At 53.6% G+C, this 21,301-nt stretch overlaps 1 protein-coding gene across 1 annotated transcript in view; it reads right to left on the reverse strand.

Annotated features, from left to right (window-relative positions):
- The window catches only part of LOC142908974 (activin receptor type-2B-like), a 33,792-nt gene extending 13,385 nt beyond the window's left edge, over positions 1 to 20,407 (reverse strand). Inside the window, exons 1-5 of the mRNA XM_076059659.1 lie at positions 20,380 to 20,407; positions 11,145 to 11,281; positions 10,885 to 11,039; positions 10,570 to 10,670; positions 1,989 to 2,164 (exon numbers count right to left, since the gene is read on the reverse strand). Of these exons, the coding sequence (XP_075915774.1) occupies positions 1,989 to 2,164; positions 10,570 to 10,670; positions 10,885 to 11,039; positions 11,145 to 11,281; positions 20,380 to 20,407 (597 nt within the window). The remainder of the gene's footprint in view (positions 1 to 1,988; positions 2,165 to 10,569; positions 10,671 to 10,884; positions 11,040 to 11,144; positions 11,282 to 20,379) is intronic.
- Between the last annotated feature and the right edge of the window lie 894 nt (positions 20,408 to 21,301).

Raw genomic sequence — 21,301 nt, forward strand, 5'->3', positions numbered from 1 at the left:
AACCCAGGATGGATCGTAGGAAGGCCAGCCAAAATGTTTCTAACTGGCGAAGATGTTCCATTTGGGGGGGTCACGTTTCTAAAGCGTAGAGAAGGGAGGGAATGACTGTGGATTGGGAGATCATCTCTGCCCGGTGCCTTTCCTGGTCTCAGACTCTGGATCACTTTTAGTACTTCCTCAACAGATGGCACCTCAGCCAACCACTCACAAGGGGTGACTTCTTAAAATATTTGGGGCACCGCAGCCTCTGCAGGCTCATCCCCATGTCGAGGGATTTCCCTTCCCCCAGGACTTCACAGAAATGCTCAGCAAATCTGCAAACCTGTTCGTGGGGGTCGGAGATTGGATCCCCGTTTTTCCCCCTAATGATGGTAATAGGTATGGCGCTGCAGGTTACTTTTTTGATGGAGTTAAATAGGGATTTGTGATCGCGGGCCATTGAGGCAGACTCCATCTCCACAGCAACACGCGACCACCACCCATCCTTCTAGCGCCTCACGGCTCTCCGAACCTCTGAGCGAAGGCTACGGTAAGCCTCCTCATTCTCTGACGTGGGATGCTGTAGACAATTCGAGTGGGCCTGTCGCTTTATCTCAACTATCCTGAACACCTCCTCTGTCAGCCAGGGTTTCTGGGAGGTCTGGACCGCAGTCACAGTCCTAAACCTCACCCATGTACCCTAGACATCTGGAGGAGTGGGGGACGATGCTAACCCCAGCCGCAAGCGATGATTAAATTCTTGCTTGCAACTTTCATCAGCTAGCTGAGACCAGGCCACCTTAGGTTGGAATGGGGTCCTGGGTGTATACCCACCACCCGAGTGGAAGAATGGCAGGCGCATCTTACAGATGACAAGTCGATGGTCAGAGGGCAGATCAGCTCCACGGTAGGTCCTGGTGTCAAGGACATGGACCCAGATCCGCTGATCCGTCACTATGTAGTCCAGCAGATGTTCTTGCTTGGACCCGGCATGCGTCCATGATGTTGTGTGGATGCGCCGATGCCTGAACAGCGTGTTGGTAATTTAAAGCCCATGGGCTGCACAAAAATCTAGCAGCCTCCTACCGTTGTTATTGAGCTGATCTGGCCCATGCTTTCCAATCACTCCAGACCAGGTGCCAGCATCATGACCAACTCGGGCATTAAAGTGACCCAACAAGATGACTCTATCCCGAGGGGCCACTTTAGCCAGCACCTATGACAGGAGGTCATAGAAGGCATCTGACTCATCGACCTTGCCAGCATCCCTCCACGGATGTTCGTCTTCGGTGGGGGCATAAGTAACCCTGACCACCACTCCTCGCCTCCGGTTGATGGGAAGGCGAGCCCAAAGTAGCCTGGGGCTTACAGCTTCCCACAAATCACCGCCACGCTCCCACGCCCCCTTCATTCTTTTGTTCAGAAGAAGAGCCACTCCCTGTTGTTTAGTAGTCTCCTCCCCGAGTAGAGGACTGTCCACTCCTCATAGTGGCAGGAGCCATAGCTGGTCCACCGGACCTCCTGATTGCCACAGAGATCCAGACGGTACCGGCCCAGCTCCCGACAGAGGAGTGGCAGCCTCTCCTCCGCAGTGAGCGTTCGAACATTCCACGTGGCCATCCGTAGTGGCTTTTTGTTGTTTATGGAGGAGCCCCGAGGGTAAAGAATCAATCTCCTGGCTCCGCCAAATGGGGTTTGGCCAGGAGACGTCAAAGACGCCTGTCCCCCCGGGGCCTCCGGCACAAGCTTATTCATTAGATATTTTAGACATGGTTTAGTGGTAATTTATTGAAGGTGGAGGGGTTACCAGCCCCTCGCACCCGTCCAGAGCCCCCATTTAGCTGCTGTGGTGGACACAGACGCAATGAGGGGAAAGGCCAATCGGAATTGGCCCTCCCCCCACGGCACTGCCCATGACGTTGCCCGTCCGGCACCACGAGGAGGGAGGGGGTTGTTCTGCCAGACACAGACACACACACACAGACACACACACAGACACACAGACGCACACATAGTACCACCACCACCTGCGGAGGCGTTGTGGCGTGCGTCAGCTTGCGGCATTGCCGGTACATCCACACGGAGAGCAGCAGCAGCAGCAGGAGCAGCAGCAGCGTCGTGACGGCCAGCAGGGCCACCGGCGTGGGCACCGGCCTGGCCACCGGCGTAGGCTGCTGAGTGCCCTCTGCAACAGGAGGCTCAGCTGTGAAGCCACTCACAGGGGCTGCTCCCATAGACTGCAATGTTAAAGGCTGCCATAGACTTCAATGTTAAATCCTCCCATATACTTAAATGTTAAAGGCTGCCATAGACTTCAATGTTAAAGGCTCCCATAGACTTCAATGTTAAAGGCTCCCATAGACTTCAATGTTAAAGGCTCCAATAGACTCCATTGTTAAAGGCTCCCATCGAATTTGAAGCTTTCGTGACTGCAGGAATCCATACTCTTTGGTTCTTTCGGCAAAGTCACGTAGGTATAAAATAAAATAAATCACGACGTCATCAGCTACCATTCCTGGATGTTTTGATCGAGAAGAGACCTGATGGCTTGTTGGGACATTCGGTCTACAGGAAAGCCACCCACACGGATGCCTATCTAAAGCCTGACTCCCACCACCATCCAGCCCAGAAGAATTCCCTCGTCAAAACACTACACCATAGGGCCCGTTGCATCTCCGACCAGCACCACCTAGCCAGTGAGTTGGAGCACGTACACCAAGCCCTCAGGATGAACGGATACTCGGACCGTACATCTGCAAAGCTGTCTCCCCAGCCATGCGGAGACAACCTTCTGAGGATCCAACCAAGACCATCACTTTACTGTACATAGCAGGGGTTACCAAATAGATTTCCAAAATCTTAAACAAGCACAAGATCCAGGTTCGTTTCAACACAGTACACAAAATCAGTGATTTAATCCCATCTGAAAGGGATGTGATTCCTGACATGCAATACCCTGGTGTCTACAAACTGAGTTATGGTTGAGGCAACAGTGACATTGGGGAAACGAAACGACATGTCTCGGACTGTGTTCGTGAACACAAGGTAGATCTGAAACACGGTAGGACTAATACCTCTGCCGTTGCCGATCATTGTTTTAACGCTGTGGGTTCACACGAAATTGATTTTTCCAAGACGGAGGTACTCTGCAAACCTACCGGCTACCTTCAGAGATTTGTTCATGAAGCCATCCAGATACATAAACACAGACACAACTCCAACCAAGAAGATGGGTACGAACTGAGCAATCATGGGAAGGACGTTATTAACCAGGTACAGTCTTAACTGACTGTGATGTTTCCATCCTACCTGCCTATGTCAGCTGTTATTTCCGACTCTCTGTGTGTATCTCTCTATGCATCTCTCTTAGATATCTCATGCTCACATGTCCTTTTGATTGCACTCTCATGCTCACATGTCCTTTAGATTGCACTCTCATGCTCACGTGTCCTTTGCATTGCACTATCATGCCTTTGGATTGCACTAACATACTCACATGCCCTTTGGATTGCACCCGTTGGGTTTGCACGCATGCCTTTGGATTGCACCACTCTTCGATTTTACAATAACATCACGCTAATCTCTCACATTAACATCGCCACTTCCATGCCCTCGTCGAGGAGGCCACTCTCCTATCTTAAATTTCGATTTAAAGCTTTTGTGACTGCAAGGATTCATCTTCTTTGGTTCTTTCGGTAAAGTCACGTAGAATTAGAATAAAATAATAAATTAATAAAATAACACAATTAAATTCTCACGACGTTTCGGCCACAACACAAGTGGCCTTCTTCAGGTGAAAGGAACAGACCTGTCGGGACGACAGAGCTTCAATGAACGTTGTTAAGATTCGTAGCGTCTTTTAAGCTGGTTTACAGAAGTGAGGCACCTTGACCCTTTCAAACCTTGACAAAGGTGCCTCACAATTTAAGGCCACACAAGCAATTGTTTACTTTGAGGCTAAAGCAACCTATTAGTTAATGATTCCTTAACACTGCGTTTTTTGTTTGCCTCCACGAGTGTGCAAGGACTCTAAGTTATATTTATTTAACGATGAGTGAATGTATTTAATAAACACATTTTTCTAAAAAGTAGATTTGTTTGCAAAATACATTAATTTATTTAACACGCAAATTTATAATTAGATATCACTATCAAATTATTTTTTCATTTACTGCTTCATAATTTATTCAATAAAAATAGTTTATTGAATAAATATATCTCTTTCCTTTCTTTTTTCCTTTCATTATTTTCTTAAACGAGGATTCTTTATTCATCCTCAGTTTACATTCTCTCAAGGGGAGCTCTGAACAGAAGCGCAGCACCACAGTCAGGTAGAAATTGAAGGCAGCAGGAATAAAATGGCCACCTACGCAAAGGTCGCAGCTGCCAATCTGCCTGGAGTCACGAGGCCCCCCACTAGGGCCTCTCCTCCAAAGCGAACCCCCCCAAGCGCGCAGCGACCACTGCCGCTGCGCGAGAACGGCATCCGCTGCTACACCTCGAGCTCCGTCACGATCGAGGCGTACGTCGAGGCCCTGGCCGCCATCGTCCCGCCAGCCACCATCACCCACGCCTCGAAGGTCAGCGGGAAAGCCGTCTTCTTCCTGACGACGAAAAAGGTGGCAGATGCGGCCGTCGAGAAGGGGATGACCGTGGGGGGACTCCACGTCCAGCTGGAACCCATCGCTTCGGTGGCGGCGCGAATAGTCGTTTGGAACGTGCCGCCCTACATCCCCGACAAGGCCGTGTTGGAACACGTGTCCAAGCTGGGCACCATCGTGGTGCCAGTACGTGCCCTGGCACTGGGGTGCAGAAATCCTGCTCTCAATCATATTTTATCTTTCAAGAGGCAGGTGCACGTCCTGCTGACTACCGGACAGCAGGAAGAGGGCTCGTTTGTCATTGTCAATGCAGGCATTGCCCATAGACTGTTTTATGCCAAAGATTGCATCAGATGCAATCTTTGCAAAGAAGAGGGGCACTTACGAAGGGATTGCCCTAAACCAACGACGGCGAGGGTCGGAGAAAAGAGCGGGGAGGAGGGAGGCAGAGCAAGGGGGGCAAAGCAGCAAGAGCCCCTATTGCAACAAGCCCCCCAACAGCCCACACCGGGCCCGCGAGCCACGAATCCTCCTACACCTGAAGTCGTGGCCCCAACTTCGCCTCCTCAAGGAACAAATCGCAAGAGGAAGAATACAGAAGGACCCGGATCTCAAGGGTCAAATTCAGAGGAGGAACCCCTCCCAGACCTCGAACAGGAAGAAGCAGTGAAACCCCCCACACCAGGGGAGGAAGCAGAACAGCTGCCAGACGCCGAAGACGCGGTTTTGCCTTCCCGGATGCCACGCCGAGTGACGCGTGGGCGGCGAGGAAGAAACCCGCCAAGAGGAAGAAGCAGCGTGCGTCTGGGGAAGGGTTTCTACAGCAGGAGACCGTCGACGATGAAGGCGACATCACCACGGAAATCGACCCGCCTACTGTTGTCATAGAGACTCACTCCCCACCAGCTATACAGGAAGCCCTTGACCAAGAGGTAGAAGTTGGCATAGAGACACTCACCAAGGGCAAGGACGAAATGGATGGGAATGAGGAGGAAGGTCCCCGTCCCACTGCTGATCCAAAACCAGCGGAAGAGACACCGGGCCATCCACCCGAAGAGCCTGAGCAGGAGCCATCCCAGGCCATCCCTGACACTGGGGGAGAGGACGCTGCTGGGCCATGCGCCAGCTCAGCCGCTGCAGCCCTTCTAGCGGAGCCGGACGCCGAGGAAATCGATTCAGATCGGGATGACTGCTTCAGCATGGGGAGCGAGAGCAGCCAGGGGTCTACACTCCTTGACCCTCAGACTCCCCTGATCTCCTCGGAAGATCTCTGGAAATTCCTCGACGAGACCAACATGAGGAAAGACAGAGCAGACATTGCCTTGGCTCGATGGAAGGACAGCAAGGCAATAAAGGCCTCTGTGACTCAAGCAGAGAGACTCCTTGCCAAGCAGAGACTCGAGTCCCGGGGCAAGGAGAGGGCAAAGCTGACATTTTTCCGCAAACAAATTATAAGGTGGGAGGCCACGGGGGAAAGGAATAAGCAATGCCTATGTACATCGGCTCCCTGAACGTGAACGGGTGCAGGGAGGCAGTGCGGAGGTTTTCCGCAATGTCTCTTGCGAGGAAACAGGCTGCCTCTGTCTTCTTCATTCAGGAGACGCATCTCACGGTCGAGGACGAGGATGACTGGAGGAAGGAGTGGGGAGGGGACTCCTTCTACAGCCACCTTGACAACACCTCCTGTGGAGTCGCGACCCTGTTCGCTAAAGGGTTTCATCCCGAGCTCATCATCCACACCCAAGTGGTGAAGGGAAGGCTGCTCGCGGTAACGGTCAGGGTGGGCGATGTCACCACCCACCTACTGAACATGTACGCGCCTGTGACCAACAAGGAGAAGATCCCGTTTCTGCACCTCCTGAGGAGGCACCTGGCCGGGATTCCGGACGACGAGTGCGTGATTGTGGGTGGCGACCACAACTGCACACTTGGCGCCCTGGATCATTCGGGGGGGCAGCCGGGGGGAGTAGGGCCTAAGAGGGAAATGCAGGGACTCCTGGAGGACGCCGCCTTGGTGGATGTGTGGCGCATACATCACCCGGGCCAACGCCAGTTCACATACACGAGGACGAGGCGCGATGGCTCGGTGACGCAGTCCAGGCTCGACAGATTTTACATCTCTAAGAGCTTTGTGATGTGCGCCATAACGACTGGCATCAGGGCGGCACCCTTCACGGACCACAACCTCATCGTGCTCCGTGTCAGGCTGGAGAGGGCCCGTGAGGGCGCGTCCCACTGGCATTTTAACAACTCACTGCTGGAGGATGGCACCTTCTTAGAAATGTTCGAGGACTTCTGGGAAGAGTGGCGAAAAAGCAAAACGCAGTCCGACTCTCTGGCCCAGTGGTGAGATATGGGCAAAGTGCACACCAGGCTGTTGTGCCAACAATACACCTGGGGGAGCACCGGACTGAAGAACGTGGACATCACCGACATGGAAGCCCGAGTCCTCAATTTGGAGGGTCGCCTCGCCGAAGACAGCGACCCTGCTCTTCTCCAAGAATACGAGGAGAATAGGGAGCGTCTCAAAGGGCTACATGAGGAGCAGACGAGGGGAGCGTTTGTGCGATCCCGGGTGAAGCTCATCACGGACCTCGACACGGGATCCCCGCTTTTCTACTCCCTCGGGAGGCAGAATGGGAGACACAAATCCATGGAGTGCCTCTTTTATGGTGACGGTGTCCTGGTGCACGAACTCCAGCAGAAGTCGACCATCATCAGAGACTTCTACGGCAACCTGTTCTCCCCTGAAGAAACATCGGAACCGGCCCAGGCGGAGGCATGGAGTGGTCTACCCACCCTGGGGGAAGACGGGAAAGAGCTGCTAGAGCAAAAGCTCACCAGGACTGACCTTGACGCAGCTGTAAGAGGACTGGCCCCGAATAAATCCCCAGGGTTAGACAGGCTAACAGGGGAGTTTTACGCCGCTTTTTGGCCATACCTGCAGGAGGACTACAGAGAGGTGCTGGAGGAAGCCTCAGTCGCCGGGGTGATGCCTCACTCTTGGAGGAGGGCGGTGCTCACTCTGCTTCCCAAGAACGGAGACCTGAGGCACCTACAAAACTGGCGTCCGGTGTCCCTCTTGAACACAGACTACAAAATATTGACGAAGGCTCTCTCCCTGCGACTGAAAGGGGTGATTGCACAAGTCGTAAACGGGGACCAGTCCTACACCATCCCCGGACGAACCATCCACGACGGCATCTTCCTGGTCAGGGACCTCATCGCGGTGTCCCAGAGGTTGGGCATCCCAGTCGCGTTTCTGGCTCTTGACCAGGAAAAGGCTTTTGACAGAGTGGACCACAAGTACCTGCTGGGAACCCTCAAGACCTTGGGTTTTGGGGATGCCTTTGTCCGAACGATTTGCCTACTCTACACCAAGGCGGAGTGCATGATCAAGATCAACGGTGCCCTCACTGCCCCGGTCAAATTCGAGCGAGGAGTGAGACAGGGATGCCCATTGTCGGGCCAACTTTATGCCCTGGCATTAGAGCCTTTCCTGAGTCTCATAAGGCGGAGACTCAGCGGCCTGGTGCTGAGGGAACCAAGCGTCAAGTTGGTCCTGACGGCATACGCCGACGACGTCCTCCTCATCCTGCGCTCCCTGGCTGATGTCGCCCTGCTGCATGAGTGCCAGGAGGTCTTTTCGAAGGCCTCCTCATCAAAAATGAACTGGCAAAAGTGCAGCGGCCTGCTGGTTGGAGCGTGGGACATGACCGAGTGTCCCGAGAAGGCAAAAGCCATCAATTGGAGCACAACATCGCTGCACCACCTGGGAGTGTTCCTCGGACCAGAGGAGGAACCACCGCAGAGGAACTGGGTCGAGCTGGAGGAGAAGGTGAAGGAGCGGCTGGGCACCTGGGGTCGCCTGTGCAAGTTCCTCACCTTCAGGACAAAGACGTTGGTGGTGATCCAGCTGGTGACGTCCATGCTGTGGCACCGACTCTTCTCCCTGCACCCCCCCATGAGCCTCGTTAACGCACTTCAGAAGCGAGTCCTCGACTTCTTCTGGTCGGGTGGAGGACACCGGGTCGCGGCTGGGGTCCTGGTCCTGACACTGGACGAGGGCGGTCACGGGCTGGTGTGCGTGCGGAGTCAGCTGGCCACCTTCCGACTGCAGGCGGCGCAAAAGTTCCTGCACGCCGCCCCTGCACCGGCCTGGAGCATCACGGCCTCCTTCCTCCTGAAACAGCTGGGGGGTCTGCAGTGCTCAAAACAACTATTCTACATGGACCTGCAGGGCCTCCCACTGGGACAGCTGCCACCCTTCTACAGAAGCGTCCTGCAGACATGGAGCTCCCTTGCCGTCAGGAGGCTGAACCAACCGCGATCCGCCGTGGATTTGGTCTTCGAACCGATCCTCAGGAACCCACAGACAAAGCTGCCATCCACCACCACCACGCCTGGCATGGAGAGGCACCTCGCCAACGCACGGCTCACCAGGATGGGGGATCTGGTGGAGCCTGAAACACGGGGCCGGTGGCTCGGACCAGCAGACATGGCCGCAAAGACAGGGCTGCAGCCGCTCCGGGTGGCTGCCCGGATCCTGGCCGAAGCCAAGGGGGCCTTCTCAGCGGCAGCGGGGAGAACGCCCCCCATCGGCGTTGGGGATGACGAGGCCCCTCTCGATCCCCCTCCACCGGAGCTCTCAGTCGTGCCACTGCATCGTCAATGCCGACAAACGAAGGCGGATCACAACCTGTGCCAGCTAGAAGACCTACCGGAGGTGGCCTTCGCAAATGTAAAGAGGAAGGTGCTCTACTCCTACATGGTCCGGTTCCACCAACAGGACACCCTGAGGAGCCACAAGGACCATGCCTGGAGGAAAGCCCTGCCCTGCGTCTCTCCGGAGAGGCCTCGCTAGAGGCAACTCTACTCCAGCCCGACGTACAACCGCATCGGCGACCTCAGCTGGAGCATCGCCCATGGCACCGTCACCACCAACGTCTCCCTGGCGCGCTTCACCGACACGTCCCCGGAGTGCCGGTTCTGCGGTAAAGTGGAGATGGTGGTGCACCAATACATGGAGTGCAAGAGCCTGGACTCGCTGTTCAAGGTCCTGAGAAACATCCTCCTCAGGTTCAGCCTCCACTTCTCCCCGACGGTCCTCATCTTTGGATACCCGAAGGGCGACGGACCCCAACATCTTCAGGGGCTGGTCAACGTGCTCTTCGGCTACGCCAAGCTCGCCATATACAGGGCGAGGAAGGTGGCCCTGGAGGGGCAACGTCCAGCCAGCAGCCTGGGCATCTTCCGCACTCTGGTCGGAGCCAGGGTGTGGCTGGAGTTCCGCCACGCGCGACTGACCCACGCCGCGCCGGCCTTCAAGGAGCAGTGGGCGCTGGAGGAGGCCGTGTGCTCGGTGGCAGATGACGGAGAGCTCTGCATGCAGATCTAAGCTACCCGTCGGAGGCCATTTGACTGTGGGAAGGGCTGCGTGCAGATGCAGCACTTGTCATAGTTATAAAGAAAAGAGAGAGAGCGCGAGAGAAAGCCAAATGGAGTAGGACGAGAGAGGGCAGAGAGAGAGGGGGGGCAGAGAGGGGGGTAGAGAGAGAGGGGGGCAGAGAGGGGGGTAGAGAGAGAGGGGGGGCAGAGAGGGGGGTAGAGAGAGAGGGAAGGGGAAAGGAGGGAAGAAAAAAATATATATTGTTGGGTCTTTCATTTAAAAGGGGGGGGGGGGGATTTACATAAAGCAAAGCATTAAAACAAAACAAAAAAAAACGAAATGATGAACGGAGCAAAGTGCCGACTACACCGAGCATCTTCTTGTTTCCTCTGATCGTAAAAAAAGAGAGAGAGAGCGAGAGAGAGCGAGAGAGAGAGAGCGAGAGAGAGAGAGCGAGAGAGAGAGCGAGAGAGAGCGAGAGAGAGAGAGAGCGAGAGCGAGAGAGAGAGCGAGAGAGAGAGAGCGAGAGAGAGCTTGAATGGCATCAACTCTCCCGGCCTCACGAACCATCTCCAGCGTCTCTCCCGGCTCGAAACTGACCGTGGGCCCTGGGCCGTAGGGCGAAGTCGATGTTACAGAGGTCCCTGTCACAGCAGCAGAAGTAGACGAACGGGTTGCTACTGGACTCCACGCACTTGCTCCTGGTCACAGTGGGAAACCGTGAGGGGGACGAGGGAGCAGGAGGTGGGGGGGGAGGAGGAGGTGGTGGGTGGGAGGAGGAGATGAAGGTGAGGAGATGGTGGGGAGGAGGAGGAGGAGGAGAAGGGGAGATGGTGGGGAGGAGGTGGGGGGGAGGAGATGGTGGGTAGGAGGAGGGGGCTGCTGTGTGCTGGTCTGACCGGTCTGCCTCCTCACCTTCCACGGCAGTCGTGGACCCAGCAGCCCTGACGCTCCAGCAGGATGTCGCCCGACACGTTGCGCCACGCCGCGTAGCAGAACCCGTGACGACTCTCCCCCTCCTCCTCCCCCTCCTCCCCCTCCTCCCCCTCCTCCTCCCCCTCCTCCCCCTCCTCCTCCCCCTCCTCCTCCCCCTCCTCCCCCTCCTCCTCCTCGCCGCCACCGCTGCCGACACCGTCACAAACCACGGTGCCTCCGGCCGCCGACCGCCCCCCCACCGCCTCCTCCTCCTCCTCCTCCGCGTCGCCGTAGCGGCTGAAGGAGAAGCAGAGACGGTGGCGGCGCTGCTGCTGCTGCTGCTGCTGCGTCTCCACGGCCGCGGGCGGCCAGGCGAGCGCCAGCGACGAGGGCGCGCCTAGAAGGGGTCGTCCAGACGGGGGTCGAGCCGTGATCCGTCAACCCCGCGGGTGTTGCCTTGTTCCACCACCACCACTCCCCACACTACTACACACAGTGACCTAACCACTGCACCACCACTCCCCCACACTAACCACTGCACCACCACTCCCCACACAGTGAACTAACCACTCCACCACCAATCCCCACACAACTACACACAGTGACCTAACAACTGCACCACCACTCTCCACACCACTACACACAGTGACCTAACCACTGCACGACCACTCCCCACACAGTGACCTAACCACTGCACCACCACTCCCTACACCACTCCCCACAGTGACCTAACCACTGCACCACCACTCCCCACACTACTACACACAGTGTCCTAACCACTGCACCACCACTCCCCACACAGTGACCTAACCACTGCACCACCACTCCCCACACCACTCCCCACAGTGACCTAACCACTGCACCACCACTCCCCACACTACTACACAGTGACCTAACCACTGCACCACCACTCCCTACACCACTCCCCACAGTGACCTAACCACTGCACAACCACTCCCCACACTACTACACACAGTGTCCTAACCACTGCACCACCACTCCCCACACAGTGACCTAACCACTGCACCACCACTCCCCACACCACTCCCCACAGTGACCTAACCACTGCACCACCACTCCCCACACTACTACACAGTGACCTAACCACTGCACCACCACCCCCACACTACTACACAGTGACCTAACCACTGCACCACCACTCCCCACACTACTACACAGTGACCTAACCACTGCACCACCACTCCCCACACTACAACACAGTGACCTAACCACTGCATCACCACTCCCCACACAGTGACCTAACCACTGCACCACCACTCCCCACACAGTGACCTAACCACTCCACCACCACTCCCCACACTACTACACACAGTGACCTAACCACTGCACCACCACTCCCCACACTACTACACACAGTGACCTAACCACTGCACCACCACTCCCCACACAGTGACCTAACCACTGCACCACCACTCCCCACACTACTACACAGTGACCTAACCACTCCACCACCACTCCCCACACTACTACACACAGTGACCTAACCACTACACCACCACTCCGCACACTACTACACAGTGACCTAACAACTGCACCACCACTCCCCACACCACTACACACAGTGACCTAACCACTGCACGACCACTCCCCACACAGTGACCTAACCACTGCACCACCACTCCCTACACCACTCCCCACAGTGACCTAACCACTGCACCACCACTCCCCACACTACTACACACAGTGTCCTAACCACTGCACCACCACTCCCCACACAGTGACCTAACCACTGCACCACCACTCCCCACACCACTCCCCACAGTGACCTAACCACTGCACCACCACTCCCCACACTACTACACAGTGACCTAACCACTGCACCACCACTCCCTACACCACTCCCCACAGTGACCTAACCACTGCACCACCACTCCCCACACTACTACACACAGTGTCCTAACCACTGCACCACCACTCCCCACACAGTGACCTAACCACTGCACCACCACTCCCCACACCACTCCCCACAGTGACCTAACCACTGCACCACCACTCCCCACACTACTACACAGTGACCTAACCACTGCACCACCACCCCCACACTACTACACAGTGACCTAACCACTGCACCACCACTCCCCACACTACTACACAGTGACCTAACCACTGCACCACCACTCCCCACACAGTGACCTAACCACTGCACCACCACTCCCCACACAGTGACCTAACCACTCCACCACCACTCCCCACACTACTACACACAGTGACCTAACCACTGCACCACCACTCCCCACACTACTACACACAGTGACCTAACCACTGCACCACCACTCCCCACACTACTACACACAGTGACCTAACCACTGCACCACCACTCCCCACACAGTGACCTAACCACTGCACCACCACTCCCCACACTACTACACAGTGACCTAACCACTCCACCACCACTCCCCACACTACTACACACAGTGACCTAACCACTACACCACCACTCCGCACACTACTACACAGTGACCTAACCACTGCACCACCACTCCCCACACCACTACACAGTGACCTAACCACTCCACCACCACTCTCCACACTACTACACACAGTGACCTAACCACTGCACCACCGCTCCCCACACTAACCACTGCACCACCACTCCCCACACGACTACACACAGTGACCTAACCACTGCACCACCACTCCCCACACCACTACACACAGTGACCTAACCACTGCACCACCACTCCCCACACTACTACACAGTGACCTAACCACTGCACCACCACTCCCCACACTACTACACACAGTGACCTAACCACTGCACCACCACTCCCCACACAGTGACCTAACCACTGCACCACCACTCCCCACACTACTACACACAGTGACCTAACCACTGCACCACCACTCCCCACACCAACCACTCCACCACCACTCCCCACACTACTACAGTGACCTAACCACTGCACCACCACTCCCCACACCACTACACACAGTGACCTAACCACTGCACCACCACTCCCCACACTAACCACTGCACCACCACTCACAACGTCCACCGCAACTTGGTACCCGATTTATCGACCAACTCGGCTCACCGTAGTTACACGTGACGAGGTGGAGGAGGAGGAGGAGAGGCAGGACCAAGTGGAAGAGTAGGCCAAATGTGCAGAGTTTGCGCATCGCCATGAACCCCACACGGAGACAAAATCGATTGGGACGTTGGGGGGGAAGGGGGGCGGGGCGAATGGGGGCGGGGGGAATGGGAGGGAAAGGGGGCGGGGGGAAGGAGGGCGGGGCGAAGGGGGGCGGGGGGAAGGGGGCGGGGCGAATGGGGGCGGGGGGAAGGGGGGCGGGGGGAATGGGGGGAAAGGGGGCGGGGGGAAGGAGGGCGGGGCGAAGGGGGCGGGGGGAAGGGGGCGGGGCGAAGGGGGGCGGGGCGAAGGGGTCATCGCCTTCACCTGCTCGCCGCGTGTATCCCTCCGCGCGGTGCAGCGCCCCCCACACCCCCCCTACGGGAGAGGTGAAGCGGCTCTCGTCCCCCCCACGTGACCTCCGCGCACTTCCGCGCAGCCAGAAGAAGTAGAAATCAGCATCTAGGAGAAGGAGACGAAGAAGTAATGTTAGAAGAAGAAGAGAGATAAACAGACGGACGACAACAACAGCAGCAGCAAGGCGCGAGTTCGGTGCAAGAGGAAGCTCGCGGATTTCCCTCCCTGGTGAAGAAAGGCGGCGAGGAGGATGGTGATGGGGGAGGATGGTGATGGGGGAGGTGGTGATGGGGGTGATGGGGGAGGATGGTGATGGGGGAGGTGGTGATGGGGGATGTGGTGATGGGGGTGATGGGGGAGGATGGTGATGGGGGAGGTGGTGATGGGGGTGATGGGGGAGGATGGTGATGGGGGAGGTGGTGATGGGGGATGTGGTGATGGGGGTGATGGGGGAGGATGGTGATGGGGGAGGTGGTGATGGGGGTGATGGGGGAGGATGGTGATGGGGGAGGTGGTGATGGGGGATGTGGTGATGGGGGTGATGGGGGAGGTGGTGATGGGGGTGATGGGGGAGGTGGTGATGGGGGATGTGGTGATGGGGGAGGTGGTGATGGGGGAGGATGGTGATGGGGGAGGTGGTGATGGGGGAGGGTGGTGATGGGGGAGGTGGTGATGGGGGAGGTGGTGATGGGGGAGGATGGTGATGGGGGAGGTGGTGATGGGGGAGGTGGTGATGGGGGAGGATGGTGATGGGGGAGGTGGTGATGGGGGAGGTGGTGATGGGGGAGGTGGTGATGGGGGAGGTGGTGATGGCGAGGATGGGGAAGGTGAGGGCGGTGATGGTGATGGGGGAGGTGATGGTGGTGAAGGGAGTTGCTGATGGGGGTGTGATGTAGTTGTGATGGGGAGGTGTTGTTGGGGTGATGGTGATTATAGAAGTTGTGATGTTAGTGGCTTCGGGAGTGCACCTAGCCTGGCACAAGTGCCACTTAGTGGCGAATGGCGGCTGCTGTTGGTGATGGTGATTCAGGTTGGGTGGTGATGGTGATTCAGGTTGGGTGGTGATGGTGATTCAGGTTGGGTGGTGATGGTGATTCAGGTTGGGTGGTGATGGTGATTCAGGTTGGGTGGTGATGGTTATTCAGGTTGGGTGGTGATGGTGATTCAGGTTGGGTGGTGATGGTGATTCAGGTTGGGTGGTGATGGTGATTCAGGTTGAGTGGTGATTCAGGTTGGATGGTGATGGTGATTCAGGTTGGGTGGTGATGGTGATTCAGGTTGGGTGGTGATGGTGATTCAGGTTGGCTGGTGATGGTGATTCAGGTTGGGTGGTGATGGTGATTCAGGTTGGGTGGTGATGGTTATTCAGGTTGGGTGGTGATGGTGATTCAGGTTGGCTGGTGATGGTGATTCAGGTTGGGTGGTGATGGTGATTCAGGTTGGGTGGTGATGGTGATTCAGGTTGGGTGGTGATGGTTATTCAGGTTGGGTGGTGATGGTGATTCAGGTTGAGTGGTGATGGTGATTCAGGTTGGGTGGTGATGGTGATTCAGGTTGGGTGGTGATGGTGTTTCAGGTTGGGTGGTGATGGTGATTCAGGTTGGGTGGTGATGGTTATTCAGGTTGGGTGGTGATGGTGATTCAGGTTGGGTGGTGATGGTGATTCAGGTTGGCTGGTGATGGTGATTCAGGTTGGGTGGTGATGGTGATTCAGGTTGGGTGGTGATGGTTATTCAGGTTGGGTGGTGATGGTGATTCAGGTTGGCTGGTGATGGTGATTCAGGTTGGGTGGTGATGGTGATTCAGGTTGGGTGGTGATGGTGATTCAGGTTGGGTGGTGATGGTTATTCAGGTTGGGTGGTGATGGTGATTCAGGTTGGGTGGTGATGGTGATTCAGGTTGGGTGGTGATGGTGATTCAGGTTGAGTGGTGATGGTGATTCAGGTTGGATGGTGATGGTGATTCAGGTTGGGTGGTGATGGTGATTCAGGTTGGCTGGTGATGGTGATTCAGCTTGGGTGGTGATGGTGATTCAGGTTGGGTGGTGATGGTGACTGTGGTAGAGTTGGCGGGAAGTGACGCGTGTTGTGATGGGAGCGGTGATGGAGGTGTCAATGGAAGTGATGTTTGGGGGGGGGGGGTGATGGGGGAGGATGGTGATGGGGGAGGTGGTGATGGGGGAGGTGGCGTGATGGGGGAGGTGGTGATGGTGGGAGTGGTGATGCTGTGGGTAGGGTGATGATGATGGGGGTAGTAACAATATTTGGTTCTCTGGAGTCTGAGAGTTGATGCATGGAGTGAAGTTACCTACGGAGTTACTTCTGAGTGAAGTTACTATAGACAGTGTTGCTATGAGTGAAGTTACTACAGTGAGTGTTGCTATGAGTGAAGTTACTACAGTCAGTGTTGCTATGAGTGAAGTTACTACAGTCAGTGTTGGTATGAGTGAAGTTACTACAGTCAGTGTTGGTATGAGTGAAGTTACTACACTCAGTGTTGCTACGAGTGAAGTTACTACACTCAGTGTTGCTATGAGTGAAGTTACTACAGTCAGTGTTGCTATGAGTGAAGTTACTACAGTCAGTGTTGCTATGAGTGAAGTTACTACAGTCAGTGTTGCTATGAGTGAAGTTACTACAGTCAGTGTTGCTATGAGTGAAGTTACTACAGTCAGTGTTGCTATGAGTGAAGTTACTACAGTCAGTGTTGCTATGAGTGAAGTTACTACAGACAGTGTTGCTATGAGTGAAGTTACTACAGTCAGTGTTGCTATGAGTATAGTTACTACAGTCAATGTTGCTATGAGTGAAGTTACTACAGTCAGTGTTGCTATGAGTGAAGTTACTACAGTCAGTGTTGCTATGAGTGAAGTTACTACAGTGAGTGTTGCTATGAGTGAAGTTACTACAGTCAGTGTTGCTATGAGTGAAGTTACTACAGTCAGTGTTGGTATGAGTGAAGTTACTACAGTCAGTGTTGGTATGAGTGAAGTTACTACACTCAGTGTTGCTACGAGTGAAGTTACTACACTCAGTGTTGCTATGAGTGAAGTTACTACAGTCAGTGTTGCTATGAGTGAAGTTACTACAGTCAGTGTTGCTATGAGTGAAGTTACTACAGACAGTGTTGCTATGAGTGAAGTTACTACAGTCAGTGTTGCTATGAGTAAAGTTACTACAGTCAATGTTGCTATGAGTGAAGTTACTACAGTCAGTGTTGCTATGAGTGAAGTTACTACAGTCAGTGTTGCTATGAGTGAAGTTACTACAGTGAGTGTTGCTATGAGTGAAGTTACTACAGTCAGTGTTGCTATGAGTGAAGTTACTACAGTCAGTGTTGGTATGAGTGAAGTTACTACACTCAGTGTTGCTACGAGTGAAGTTACTACACTCAGTGTTGCTATGAGTGAAGTTACTACAGTCAGTGTTGCTATGAGTGAAGTTACTACAGTCAGTGTTGCTATGAGTGAAGTTACTACAGACAGTGTTGCTATGAGTGAAGTTACTACAGTCAGTGTTGCTATGAGTGAAGTTACTACACTCAGTGTTGCTATGAGTGAAGTTACTACAGTGAGTGTTGCTATGAGTGAAGTTACTACAGTGAGTGTTGCTATGAGTGAAGTTACTACAGTCAGTGTTGGTATGAGTGAAGTTACTACAGTCAGTGTTGGTATGAGTGAAGTTACTACACTCAGTGTTGCTACGAGTGAAGTTACTACACTCAGTGTTGCTATGAGTGAAGTTACTACAGTCAGTGTTGCTATGAGTGAAGTTACTACAGTCAGTGTTGCTATGAGTGAAGTTACTACACTCAGTGTTGCTATGAGTGAAGTTACTACAGTCAGTGTTGCTATGAGTGAAGTTACTACAGTCAGTATTGGTAGGAGTGAAGTTACTACAGTCAGTGTTGCTATGAGTGAAGTTACTACAGTCAGTGTTGCTATGAGTCAAGTTACTACAGTCAGTGTTGCTATGAGTGAAGTTACTACAGTCAGTGTTGCTATGAGCCAAGTTACTACAGACAGTGTTGCTATGAGTGAAGTTACTACAGTCAGTGTTGCTATGAGTGAAGTTACTACAGTCAGTGTTGCTATGAGTAAAGTTACTACAGTGAGTGTTGCTATGAGTGAAGTTACTACAGTCAGTGTTGCTATGAGCCAAGTTACTACAGACAGTGTTGCTATGAGTCAAGTTAGTACAGTGTTGCTATGAGTGAAGTTACTACAGTCAGTGTTGCTATGAGTGAAGTTACTACACTCAGTGTTGCTATGAGTGAAGTTTCTACAGTCAGTGTTGCTATGAGTGAAGTTACTACATTCAGTGTTGCTATGAGTGAAGTTACTACAGTCAGTATTGGTAGGAGTGGAATTACTCCAGTTAGTAGTGCTATCAGCAGAGTTATTATTGTAATTGTTGGAGTTATTTGAGTACGATGGTGGTGAGATGTAAACTACCTCGCCTGGTATGCAGGAGGTTGTGGGTTCGATCCCGACCCTGAGTGACGCCTTGTGTATATTTTGTTGCTCTCCCCATGGTTGCGTGGATTTTTCTCCGGGTCCTCCAGTTTCCCCCCCCCTCCATATTTAATTGGCGGCTTTTGAATGTGCACGCGAAGATAAGCCACTCCATTTGGCGATCACTTGTGGTCACGTCGCTGCTGAAAGAGGCCTATATAGCTCGGTGGTGGGGCCTTACGGTGTCAAAATAAAAGTAGCTTACAGTTTTAATAGTTTGCTCTATGGCCGGGAGGGATGACGTATGATGGTCGAGACTCACGAGGGAGTGGAGGGAGCGGTATTAGCTTTTTGAGCGAACACGCCCAAGAAGACAACCACAGCCGAGGTGGGAAACGTGGCACGTGTGTCACTTCTGTGTACAGTACGTGTGTTGAAATTCTTTCGCACCCTACTTAGCCAACCCGTGCTAATCAGAGGTGCAGTGCTGATTCGAGGGGTAGTGTCAGTCTGCGGAGCAGTGTGTATGCATGTTCAACTTCTTTCGCACCCTACGTAGCCAACCCGTGCCAGTCGGAGTATGCGGACAAAGGCCAACGAACCGAACACAAAAAGCGGTTCTCAAAAAATTGAGTTTGCAATCTTGATGATTTGAAATTTGCACGGCTCCAGTGGCTTCTTAATATCGGAAGGAAGAGCGTGCCAGACGGCCGCAGAAGCCGCACCTGAAAGCGCGCGATGCGATGATCACCGCCGTCTTTGTTCGATGGCGCGCCAAAGGCGAGGATGAGCGGAGTTTGCGTGTGATGGTTTACGCTCCTCGACGAGTGAAGTTGCTCCGGTTGGTGTTGAGAGATCAGCAAGGTAGTGCGCGGTTCACTTGTGGCAAGCGCCTTGCATGTAAGTGAAATGAGTGCGTTCGTCGCCCACCGTGCTAATCGGAGGTGCCGGTACCAGATGGATAGTGACTTCGCAGGTCCTCGCGAGGTGGTGATGGTTTGGGGGGGGGGGGGCCTTCATCCGGCAATGGATAGGTCGTGAATGATGACGGCGATGATGTTTTGTGAAACTTTTAATCTTCCCAAATAACGTTTGATCGTTAACTTTTGAAACGAGTCTCCGTCACGTGAAAAGAATGGTTCTTGCTGACTCAAGAGTTGAAAATGACCACGCCATTATGAACCGAATAACTTATTTTTTTTAAACGTGACAACTCTGCCACACAACTTTATTCCTAATAGTTTTTACCTCGTTTGAGATGAGTAACAGATGTATTATAGCCGGTACAAAAATAATATACTGTAAGTAGAATTTTATCAGGGCAAGTTATACTTCTCGAACATGTATTAAGGAAACAAGAGAGTTAATGTAGACATGGCACATAGGCTAAAGTGGCCCATAGACTTACATCACCCATAAACTAACGTTGCCCTTGGACTAATGTCACCCATGGACCAACGTCGCCCATGGACCAACGTCGCCCATGGACCAACGTCGCCCATGGACCAACGTTGCCCATGCACAAATGTCGCCCCATAGACTATCAAGTTCTTGAGTAATATCATGGACAGAGCTAAGTGGAAGGAAGGCCACGATCGCCGGCGTCTTTGAGGAAGGCCATGGCTCGAAGAGAGGCATTGTGGGAAAAAGAGGCTTGGCACAAAAACGTGGGCACAGCATAGCGCCGCTCGAAGTTCACGTTTGTTATGGTCCAGGTTAAACCTGAATTGTACTCGGTTGTAAATGTTGTGGGTTTTACTCTCCAACACAACCGGTTAGTGCTGAATTAGTAACGAATTGGCTACGTTTTGTTAACGTGACAACCCCCTTACTAATTGGCTGTGTCGGGTGGTGGCGGGTTTAACGACACATTTATATTTACGCGATCTCACCCAAAAAAATATAAACCTCTTATTATGGAAATGACAATGTTGCGAAACTCCCTTCACGTGCGTGTGCCTATTTTTAACTTATTTTCGCACCGCACGTAGCTAACCCTGCTAAATCGGAGGTGCGACATCGAAATTCCATGCAGCAGAGGAGAGTGTGGACTAATGTCATCTGTCCCCCGTGCTCATGGACTCTTCCTTGTGGGGTTGCTGCTGCAGTCGGTGATACAATTTCGGTTGTGAGTGACTCTATGACTTCCTGTCTGACCGAGCAACTTCCTGATGGCCCTGAATGACTCGGCTCTGTGGATAGCTCACCACCTCCAAATAATCTGCTCTATTTAAGACCGGGAGCAAGTGAGGGCTTTAACATTCTGGCGAATTGCCCGATGATGATGGATGTAATTACCAGCAAAACGTCGTACTCAAACTATAAATGTTGTGGGTTCACTCTTCAACACACCGGTGAGGGGCTAAAGTAGTGAACTATTTGTCTTTTGTCAACGTGACACTTTTTTTGCTGATTGGCCGTGTCGGGTGGTGGAGGGTTACGACACATTTATAAATAACGCGATCTAACCCAAAAACCTTTGTTATTAGGAGGGTATTTGTATGTTTATTTATTC

Source organism: Petromyzon marinus, unplaced genomic scaffold (genome assembly GCF_048934315.1).
Source record: "Petromyzon marinus isolate PM22_M1 ecotype Great Lakes invasive population unplaced genomic scaffold, UKy_Petmar_22M1.pri1.0 PM_G_Scaffold_11, whole genome shotgun sequence".
NCBI lineage: Eukaryota > Metazoa > Chordata > Hyperoartia > Petromyzontiformes > Petromyzontidae > Petromyzon > Petromyzon marinus.